Raw genomic sequence first — 11959 nt, 5'->3', positions numbered from 1 at the left:
ATGTTCGAGACATTTACTTGGGTAATTTAGTAATCCATATAACTTTAATGTCACCCATTGATTACATCTCTTCCTTGTATCTTAATTAAATTCAAATTATGAAGTAATTTAAAAATGATTTTTAATTACTTAACAAGTAGAAACACAATCAGTGACAATTATTAATTAAAACAACCCAATTACCTTTTTTTTTTAAGGGTCATGATGAAAAGATTCAGTTACTCTCTACCAGCAAAAGCTTCTTAATAGAGCTCAGTATATATCACATATGTATGTGGCACCTCTGGCAGAGAAGTATTGGTTCCTCTCCGCCATGTCTGTTTAATCACATTTCTTTCTGGAATGTCCTTTCTCCTCACTATTGAGCAAGCTCCTGTGGATGTCTTTAATGTCTGACTCAGTGACTACCTCTTAAAGCCCTGCTTGATCAGTTTAACATACAAATTAAAAGCACAATGTGGTCATTTTGGGAAAATAATTGGTGAATTCTCACTCTACAATGTCAACTTAAAAAAAATGCAAGCAGGTACATTGACCTGACATCTTAAGAAACAAAAACACAAACTGATTTCTAATGTGGATTGAAAAGACTATACTAATAAAAAAAACAGCAATGCTATTTCACAATAAAACATGTAACTGCAGAGAAAGAACAAAATTCTAGTCATGATTCTTTTCTTAAAAAAAATTATATTTATAGAAAATTTTAAGTTTGTTAATTACTATTCAAAATTTTTAGGGATGACATTTCTGGTCAATAACATGAAGCATATACACAAATATAGTATGACAAGCCCTTCTTAGTGTTCTAATTATGTAATATTTTATTTTTCACAATGGGGCCTCAACATTTAAAAATTAAATATGTAACACCAAATATAGAAACCTGACAAACAACTTAATGAATAACTAAAATGAAGATACTTTTATATGAAATAAAAATTTTAAAGGGTTAAAGAAGATTATTCCTGAGTAAGACTTGAACATTATTTTTTAAAGATTATGTTTACACAAATATATAAAAAGGACTGATTATTAAAAATAAGTTTAATTCTATGCAAATATTTTGACACCATTCCCTTTAAACAGTAGGTAAATACAAGTCACATAAAAGTCTAAGCAGGTAAAAGGAATAGAAAAGATTTCTTTATACTTATATTAAAGAAATTAGGGTGTTCTTTTTTATTCTAGCAATGTGCAGCTCTAATTAAAGCAGGGAAAAACATCGGAGTGAAATCCACAAAGAACATTGCTGGTAAAACTTTTAATCTATTTCTATGATCAGTTACCATTACTCTCTTCTAATAATCACAAAGATCTCAAAGGTATTCTATATATTAGTATCATATGAGAAGTAGAATTTAAGAAAATCTAAGCTTTGAAGGCTTTATTTATATTCATTTTCATTCCTAAAAAAAATAAACTAGAATCATCTGTACAGTACAAATAAAGAACTAATGCTATTTGGGAAACAAACAATAGTTGACAGCTTTTGTATTTTTTAATTCTTTTAACTTACATATATGAATTTAAAGTTGACTGGTAAAGTAGTACCTATATTAGAATACATGATTTACATTTGCATTGACATATATTCTATTCCTCTGTACATATTCTCAAAACAGCACAAAAATACAAAGCAAATATCAAAATTTGAACATGAAAAAGCAAAAAAAGCATGTTTTCAAACACATCTGTACTAGTAGAATTCTGGCCTCCTTTAGAAAACAAACTCGAGTTCATTATCCTGAGTCTCTTCAAGGCTACTTGATGTTGTGTGGTAATATCTTTAATTACATTTCCTCAAGGCTTCTTCTAATAGCTTCTTCTAATTCCACATCTGCATTAAAAAACAGAATTTTAATACTTAGGGCAGAAAACTAAGAAATGTACTTTATGTAAGTCTCATCAATTACATGTCTTTTCAAAAAGCAAAGGAAAATCAAAATGGAGAAACAGGATAACTTGGCAGTTTCTCCATAATAAAATTTGAATATTTCAAAACAAGGGAATCTGGATATATAACCTTAGACTGAATTATAACATATATGAACATAATGTGCTAAGGAACTTGCGAGTTATTTCCATTTAGGAATGTAGAAAGTCAACAAACTTCTAGAATCACTGATAGGTAATCACTAAATTCAACATTAAAAAAAACCTATGCACTTATTTCCAAAAAGACTTCAGGTAATGCACATAAAACTTTAAAAACAGAAACAGAAAAGCAAAACCATGAAAATGCAAAATCTCACAGGCTATTAAAATTTTAGTTTTAAGCTTTCTAGCATCTAAGGCAAAGATTGAAACTCATGGCTATATAATATCTTCTGAGAAGCATGTATTATATACACATACGCATTCATTTAACAAATATTTATTGAATGCCCACTGTATATCAGGCACAGAAATACAATAGTGAACATGACATTCTTGGGTTCACGTCTTTCTCCATTTCCTCTCTAAGAATGATACTGAAGCCCAGCAGGTCATGGAATTAAGTTCAATTTCTTGGCCTTCACCAGCTTCTTACACCAGATTTATCTCATCCCATTTAGTCTACAGTCTCTCAGAGCCTACTTAGTTCATAGGACCAGTGATCCCTCTACGATGCAATTGTACCTTCCTATGAGCTGGGGCACTGGTGTTATGTTGTCTGTAATCTAAAATACTACAACCTAGTATACACTGTGTTTTAAGTTAAAGCTAGATTCTAGGGCTGTGAATTGTCCAAGGATGAATTCAAAGGGATGAAGTACAAAGAAAACACAAGACACTCTTAGCAAAGAATAAGGTGACAAGATGAAAAAGTATTATAAAGTTACAGTCATTAAGAGTATGGCACGAGTGCAAGAATAGATGAATAGACCTAAGGAACAGCATAGAAATCTCAGAAACAGACCCATGCATATGTGGAAACTTGATTTAGGTCAAAGGTGCCACCGAAGCATGTTGGGAAAAGATGGTCTTTTTAATTTAATAAATGGTGTTCGGTCAAATACATTCAAAAAACATTATGGAAAAGAATGGTAATTTGGAATATATTAAAATTACGTTTATTCATCAAAAGACACCATTAAAATGAGTAAAACGGCAAGCTGGAGAATGGGAGAAAATATTTGCAATACATGGAACTTGTACCCAGAAAGAAGTGAAAGATTTTAACCCAGAAAAATCAATAAAAAAGATAATCTAAAAATGTCAAGAAATTTGAAAAGGGATTGACACAAGAGTGTCAAAATGGTCAATAAGTATTACTTATCAGAACAATGTAAATTAAAACCACAAAGAAATACCAGTACATACCCATCACTGGCTAAAATTAAAAAGACTAAATAATTTCAATGATTAGTAAAGATGTACATCAATGGGAACTCATATATATCTACTGTAATGAAAGAAATTGGAACAACCACTTTAGAAAAACAATTTGGCATTACTTACTAAGTAGAACATAAGCAACTCCTAGGTACATACCCAGAAATGTGGACTTATGTGCACCAAGACATGTATGAGAATGTTCATAAAAGAACATTACCTGTAAGAGCCAAAAAGTACAAACCAAACATCTACAAATGATAAATGAATCGTGATATATACATGAAGTAGAATATTATACAGGTATTGGAAATGAACAAATCAAAACTACCTGCTAACCGCTGGATGAATATTATAGAACAAGGCTGACCGAAAGCATCCAGACACAAAAGACTACAGATCATGCCTGTGCTGTCCAATGGAAATGACACTGACCATGTCCAATATGACGGACACTCACTATATGTGGCTATTTATATTTAAATTAATTTAAAGAAAATTTAAGATTCAGTTCCTTTGTCAAGCCATATTTCAAGTGCTTAGTAGCCAATGTAACATTAGCAACCATACTGCTGCAGATACGGAACATTTTCATCATCAAGAAAAGTCTACTGGACAGTGATGGTCTATATGATCCCATTTAGATAAAGTTCAAAATCAAGTATCACTAAACTAGTGTTTTAAAACTTGAGAGTGATTACTAACCTTTGGGAAGGAGTGCAGGGGAAGTGATTGGAAGAGGGAATGAAGGGGACACTTCTAGGGTACTGGTTGTTATGGGTTAAATTGTGTTCCCCCAAAAGCTATGTCTTAACCCCTGGTACCTGTGAATGTCACCTAAATTGGAAATAGGGTCTTTGCAGGTGTAATCAAGTTAATATGAGGTCATTAGAATGAGCCCTAATCCAGTATGTCTGGTGTCCTAATAAGAACAAAACACCACGTGAAGATAGATACACACAGGGAGAAGACGGCCACATGATGACAGAGGAAGATTGGTGTGATGCATCTACATACCAAGGAATTCCTACAGTTGCCAGTAACAACCAGAAGCTAGGAGAGGGACCATAGCCCTACCAACAGCTTGCTTTTAGATGTGTAACCTCTAGAACTGAGACAATAAATTTATGTTGTTTTAAGTCACCTCGTTTGTAGTACTTAGTTATGACAGCCCTAGGAAATTAATACATTAGAGATGTTCTGTTTTTTTTAACCCGAGGGATGTTTGTCTGCTTTGTGAGACGTTTTGTACAATTTTTGTGTACATTATACTATACACATACACATATATGGAATCAAAATAATGGAGAATATCACCATGTTATGTCCCAGGGAGAGGATCAGAGTTGAAGCATTGTAGAGTCCTGTTATTGTTGCATAGAGGCTGACAACATGTAGGTATACTTCAGTCTTTAAGTTATATATACTGGGGGTGCCAAAAAAATCTATACACATGACCTGTATTCATCTTTTGTTATCAGTATATATTGAGTATTAAAATTTTAATACAGTTTTTTCATTTCTTAAAATGTGTATACATTTTTTTGGCACCCTCTGTATATGTGCTAAAATGCCAAGGTAAGCATAAGAGTGGAAGCAAACTATGTAACTTACAAACCAATAAAAAAAAGAGGCAGCTAAGAATGAAATAGCAGAAATAAAACACAAAAATATCAGTATCTACAGTGAACTTATATGAATTAAACTTTCCAGTTAAAAGACTAGATAAAAACAAAAATCAACTTAATGGTTCCACTTCCATAGTAAAGTAGCTGATATTGGATTAATCTTGCCATTGATAACAATTATAAACTATTTTAAGACACAAAAATCAGGTAGAAACACAACAGAAGCTGATCATTGAAATGAATTGCACAGGGTTATATTTGTAACTTTATGGGTTGTTTTTTTGTTTTCCTTTTTGTCTTAGGGCATCCCTCAATCCTTGTGGAACAAGATGGCATAACTTCACCCAGAAAGCCAAACTCTTTGTGGCTTGAGGAGTCAAAGAAGGAATCTGGGTCTGTCAGAGAAGCTGGAAAGTGGAGTGGGGCCGGGGGGGTCGGGGAGAGAGCAGCGGAAAGAGGGGGATTCCAGCAAAAATGAGAAAGCAACAGACAGGAGATCCTCCTAATCTGCAAATCCTTGGTTGACTTCTCAACTGTGCACACACAGAATAGCATCCAAAAAATTCTCAGTGAAAACCAACAGTTGAAAAGCTAAAAGAAGTAAGTGATTTTAGCTATTGCCTGCTACGACAAAGGCAGAGTTTGTAGTTTGAGTCTCTGCAAGAGAAAAAAGAAACATCCCTCAGATGAAGATAACAGAATCCAGAGAATCTGTAATATACATCCACAATATCCAGTATACATCAAAAATCACTTGACTTGCAAAGAAACAAGAAATGTGACCCACAATTAAGAGAAAAAGCAGTCAACAGAGACTAATCTTCAAGATAATCAAGCTGTGGAATTAGCAGAAAAAGATTTTTAAAGTGTTATTTTCAAGGACTTAAGGTTGAATGGATAGGAAATCTCAACAGAGAAATGAAAACTATATATATATATATAAAACTAAATACCAATTCTAGAACTGAAATACAGCATTGGAAATGGAAAATTCACCAAGTGAGTTTAACATTGGAGGTGGTAGAAAAGAAGTCAATAAACTTGAAGGCTGAACAATGGAAAGTATCCAATATGAAGAACAGAGAGAAAAAAGATTGGAAGAAAATGAGCAAATGTGTGGACAAAATTAAGCTGCCTAACACATGTGGAATTAGAGTTCCACAAGAAAAGGAGACAGAAAACGAGGTAAAAAACTGTGAAGAAATAATGACTGAAATTTCTAAAATTGTGGGAAACCTACAAACTTACAGATACAAAAAGCTAAGAAAACCCCAAGCAGAATAAATACAAAGATAACTACATCTATAGACATTATCCCGAACTGCTAAAATCCAACGGCAAAGAAGAAATGTTGAAAGCGGCAAGAGAGGAAAAAAATGACATATTACATATACGGGAACAATATTGCAAATTTTGGTGACTTATCATGACAAACAATGGAGGCCAGAATGACATCTTTAAAGTATTGAAGGGGAAAATATTCGTCTATCAGCATCCTAAAGCCAGAGAAAATATCCTGCAAAATTAAAGGAAAAATAAATATGTTTTCATATAAACACAACCAGGATATTCATCACTAGCAAAACTGCATTACATATAATGAAAGGAAATTCTTTAGGCTAAAGAAAAATGAAACCAGACGAAACCTCTAATCTACTGGAGAGAATGTAGGTCAATGGAACTATAACTATGTGGGTAAACAAAAAGACCATATATTTCTTCTTCTCTTTCTTTAAAATTCACAGTACTGTTTAAAGTAAAAAATAACAATTTCCCATAGAGTTTATAAGACATGTAGATGTACTACAATGACAAATGTAGCATAAAGAATTAGGGACAGAAGGTAAACCGACCTACAGTATTGGAAGGCTTCTACGTTTTAGATAGAGTATAGTAGCACTCAGTATAATGTAAAAAGCAAAAAATATATACTGTAATCTTTATAGCAACCATAAAAATTAATGCAAAGGGCTAAAAAGCCCATAGATAAATTAAAATAATAAACATTAAATAATTTATAAAAATTATATTTTATATATAAAATTATTATATATAAATATATATTATAAATATTATAATCCAAAAAAAGGCAAGAAAGGAGGAAATAAGAGGCAAAAGAGAGGGGACAAAGAGAAAACAAAATGGCAGACAGGAATCCAACCATGTAAGAAATTACATTAAATATTAATAGACTAAGCAAGCCATTATTAAAAAGTAGAGATTGTTAATCAAAAAGATAAAACTTTATAACAGATATACTTTTAATATAAAGACACAAATAGATCAAAAATAAAAGGATGGAAAAATATATGCCATGTAAACATTAAGCATAGAAGGCTTGAGTGGCTATATTAATATCAGATTTCATAAAAGGTATTACCAGAGATGAAGAACATTTCATAATGATAAATGGGTCAGTTCTTTAGGAAGACACATCAGAAATATATATGCAACAAAAAACAGAACATCAAAATGCAAAGGTATAAACAGAACTGAAGAGAAAAAAAATCCACAATCACTGATGAAAAGTTGATCGTCTCTAATGCAGTAATTGATAGACCAACTAGATAAAAAATCAGTTAAGGATAAAAAAGATCTGATATCAACTGCCTTGACCTAATTGACACAAAGTATTTTATACAATAAACACAGAAAACACAATTTTTTCAAGTGCATATGGAATGTTCACTAAGATAGAACACACACTGGGCCATAAAATAAGTCTTAATACATTTCAAAAGATTTAAATTTTACAGAGTATATTCTCTTACCACAACATGATTAAATTAAAAATGAATGATATGACACTTAAATATTTGGAAATTAAACAATATACTTCTTAAAGAGCCAATAAGTCAAATAAGTAAATACAGGAAAATTAGAAAATATTTCAAACTGATAGCAAAAATACAAGACATGAAAATCTGTGGGACACAGCAAAACTAGGAGAAGACTGACAAAATACAGTCTGTGGGCTAAATCCACTCCACTGATAATTTATATAAATAGTTTTATTGGATATATCCACATTCATTGTTTTATAAATTGTGTATGGCTGCTTTCATGCCACAACAGCAAAGTAATTGTAACAGAGACCACAGGACCCACAAAGCCTAAAATAGTTACTACCTGGTGTTTTACAGAAAAGGCTTACTGACCCTGGAGAGAAATATATACCTTCAAATGTTTATATTAAGAAACAAAGTTTTAAGTGAACAATCTCAGTGTCAAATTAAGAAGCTATAAAAGATGAGCAAATTAAACCCAAAGTAGAAGGAAGTAATCAAACAAGAGCAGAAGTAAATGAAGGTAAAAGCAGACTAAAAAGAGAGAAACCTCATTCTTTGAAAAGATGAAATAAATGGATTAAATTCTAGTTAGACTGATGAAGGAGAGAAAACAAAAATTACCAATAGTAGGAACATATAAGGAAGTATCAGAGATCCTACAGAAATAAATACACACACACACACACACACACATATAAAATAGAATATTATTATGAACAACTTTACACTGGTACATTTGACAATTTAGGTAAAATGGACAAATTTCTTGAAAAATACAATTCTGCAAAATTGACACAAAATGAAACAAAATCTGAACACACATATATATTAAAGAAAATGAATTTATTATGAAAAGACTTCCAAGAAAGAAAGCTCCAGGTCAAGATACTTTTACCAGTGAATTCTATGAAACATTTAAAGAAGAAATAAAATCAGTCTTGTACTAAATTCAGTAAAGTGGCAGTTCCAAACACCCATCTTTCTAGAAACACTGAAACACAAGCAGAAACCATTAGGAACAACTTTGTCAAAAGTCTGGAAAACACTCAAAGGTTCACAGCAACCAAGTAAACACTGAATCAAGAAAAAGACAACATAAAAATAGTAGGAAAGCTTTGTGGTATTTTTACTTGCCTTTTCCCACCATGTCCCTGACTTGGCAGCAGTCTTGACAGCAACTCATATTCCCATTGTACCCTGGTCCCTGGTTCCAGATGGAGCACAGAAGTATTTACTCAAAAATTATTGTATTTGTATTCTAATCTGTGTAGAGGCTACCTGAAGGATTGATACAAGGCGTTTGTTCATCTCTGTTTTGCCTAGTTCAGAACCCACTTAAGGCAAAGAGCTGCAGGCACTGCTCACCAACATTGTAAGATGAACAAAAAACCCACAGCCTAGGGCAAAAGATTATGGTTGAGACCGCCTAATATCTAGGAGGAAAAAGCCATTAAGAGAATTTCTTCAAGAAATTAGGGTATTCAAAAGCACTTATGTGTACTGGGAAATTTAGGAAGCCAGCACATGCCCAGTACAGGATGCATGCTCAAAAAACTTCCTGAGCAGACCCTAAGCTTTCACCACTAGCTGAGTTGTACACTCAGTGCAAGCCTGGCTAAATGCTGGAGGGCCCCAGTACAGAGCCAATCTGTAAAGACTAGGAGAGGAAGGTTTTTTAAGTTTCTGCTATTCAAGGGAGTCTTTGTCAAAACACTAGCTGAACAGATGCTAAAGGGACAGAGACTTCAGTGACCAGACATGACAAGGAATACTGTCTTTGTAAAAACAGTTGGGAAAACTAACTAAACAAACAGTCAACTGCAGCCTTCAACAATCAAAAACAGCAAACTCAGGACTAGTTAAAATCTGATTTCCAGAAGTACTACATTATACGAATTGCATGTATAATTTTCAACAACAACAAAAACACAAAGAATACAAAGAAACAGGAAAGTATGGCCCATTCCAAAGGGGAAAACTGTTCCTGAGGAAGCTTAGACATTGGGCTTAATAGAAAAAGACTTTAAACCAAATGTCTTACGTATGTTCTATGAGGTAAAGTAAACCATGAACAAAGCACTGAAGAATACTAGGAAAACAAAATACGAACAAAATGAGAATATTAAAAAAGAAAGAAATTATGAAAGACCACCAAATAGAAATTTTGGAGCTAAAAAGTACAACTGAAATAAAAACTTCATTACAGGAGTTTAACAAATTTAAGCAGAAAGAAAAAAGAATCAGCAAATTTGAAGATAGGACAATTTATCCAGTTTGAAAAACAGAAAGAAAAATAAAGGACCTTAGGGACCTGTGGGGTACCATCAAATGGACTAAGTAAGATACACATGATGGGAGTCCCAGAAGGAGAACAAAAGGGCAGAAAGAATATTTGAAGAAATAATGGCTGAAAATGTCCCAAATTTGAAAGATATAAATTTACACATCCAAGAAGCTCAACAAACTCCAAGCAGGAAAAACTCAGAGATTCACTGAGACACATTATAGTCAAATTGTCAAAAGCCAAAAACAACAAAAACACAAAGAGAGAAGCAACTTCTCACACATAAAAGATTCTCAATAAGAGAATAATCAATGTTATTTCTCATTAATAACCATGGAGGCCAGAAGTCAGTGAGATAACATATTTAATGTGCTGAAAGGAAAGAAAAATGTCAATATCCAGCAACACTATTCTTAAAGAATAGAAGAGAAATTAAAACATTCCCAGATAAACAAAAGGTAAGGAAGTTTGTTACTAGAAGATCTGCCCTACAAGAAATGTTAAAGGGAAGCTTTCAGATTGAAATGAAAAAAACATTAGACATTAACTCAAAGCTATATGAAGAACACTTGTGGGAAGTATGTATGTCTTTGTTTTCCTTTTATATGGCTAGGTCTATGTTTCTCTTACTCTCCTTTGTCTCTGCCTTCATTTCATTCTCTTTGAAAGAGAGATAATTATGGCAGAATAAGAAAGAACCCAGTAACAGGAGTTAAAAGACCTATATATGAATCATGGCACAATCATTTTGAGGCTGTAAATACCAAGGCAAATTAATATTTAGAGGTCTAAGTTTTTATGCAAAATGAAGAGAATATTCTGGCTTTTACAACTTAAGATTAAGAGCAGTTTTAAAAGTATTAAATTTTTCATAAACATTAACTGAATTAAAAAATGAGCACACTAGTCTCTTATCCTTTCTTTGTGCTTTAAACTGGCCACAATACGGAGTTTTACTGTTTATGTTATAATATTAATAATTATATTAATGACTGCTATTAATTAAAGGAACTCTAAGGCAAATTGCTGACATTTACAGAAAGATGGTCTTGCATTGGCAACCATCCACATAATGCTGTCTCTTTCAGATATTTGAGTCAGAATATCTGTTAACTCAGCATAGCTCTAGAGCAGACCTCAGATGCAGATAACAGTGAGTAATCGTAATAATAATGATCAAAATCACAACAGCAGCAGCAACCAATATATATACTGCTTACCATATGCCAGGTTATTCTAGTAAAGTAGGTATACCAGTATTCCCATTTTTAAAATGAGGAAATTGACACACAGTGAAGTTAAATGACTTGCCCAATATTACATAACTTGTAAACAACAGAGCTGAGCAGCCTGAATCCAAAGTCTTCACCACTACCCTATGTGGACTCTACTTCCTGCCTGATATACAAAATAGGTTATATAGGATCTTTATGATTGGCCTCTGTACACAGAGTCTGATAATGGTCTATAGAGAACCACAAAGAATAAGACAAATCATGGCAGGGAGTGGGGTGGGGGGAAGCCAGACAGATAAGGGCTACCTTTCCCCAAGGCAAAAAAGCCCTATATAAATTTATCCTGACTTTCACCACCTTTGGTCAGGCATTTACAGTGTTATGCTGGGAAGGGAAGGGAAGGAGGAGACTTAAGAAGTTATTTAAACTTTTTTGAGTTTTGCTTTCAGGTCTGGAATAGAACATCACTTTGCTTTCATGGTGCAGGGTCAACAAAATCACCCAACATTCTCCCAGTCAAATGGCTTCTGTCTTAATTTCCCTTATCCAATTACAGAAAGATGGGTCTTGGTAACTCTAACATGCTTTAAGTTTGTTGTAAGTTTATTAATTCTATAAACAGTCATTTAATGCCAAACATTGTTAGACACTGTTGAAGTTAAAGATAAATAAAACATGATCCTATTCCTTGAGGATCTCATAGTC

At 33.0% G+C, this 11959-nt stretch overlaps 1 protein-coding gene across 2 annotated transcripts in view; it reads right to left on the bottom strand.

The window, feature by feature from the left end:
- Positions 1 to 11959, bottom strand: part of ZNF451 (zinc finger protein 451) — a 71804-nt gene continuing 59845 nt past the window's right edge. The window contains exon 15 of one of the 2 annotated variants that reach the window (XM_033096951.1): positions 1 to 1840. In XM_033096951.1, coding sequence (XP_032952842.1) covers positions 1794 to 1840 — 47 coding nt within the window. In that variant the 3' untranslated portion in view covers positions 1 to 1793. The remainder of the gene's footprint in view (positions 1841 to 11959) is intronic. The other variant, XR_004422006.1, reaches the window with a different exon arrangement.

This window comes from Rhinolophus ferrumequinum, chromosome 3, assembly GCF_004115265.2.
Source record: "Rhinolophus ferrumequinum isolate MPI-CBG mRhiFer1 chromosome 3, mRhiFer1_v1.p, whole genome shotgun sequence".
NCBI lineage: Eukaryota > Metazoa > Chordata > Mammalia > Chiroptera > Rhinolophidae > Rhinolophus > Rhinolophus ferrumequinum.
Note: the sequence above shows the minus strand (reverse complement) of the source record. Positions and strands in the feature narration are given on the sequence as shown.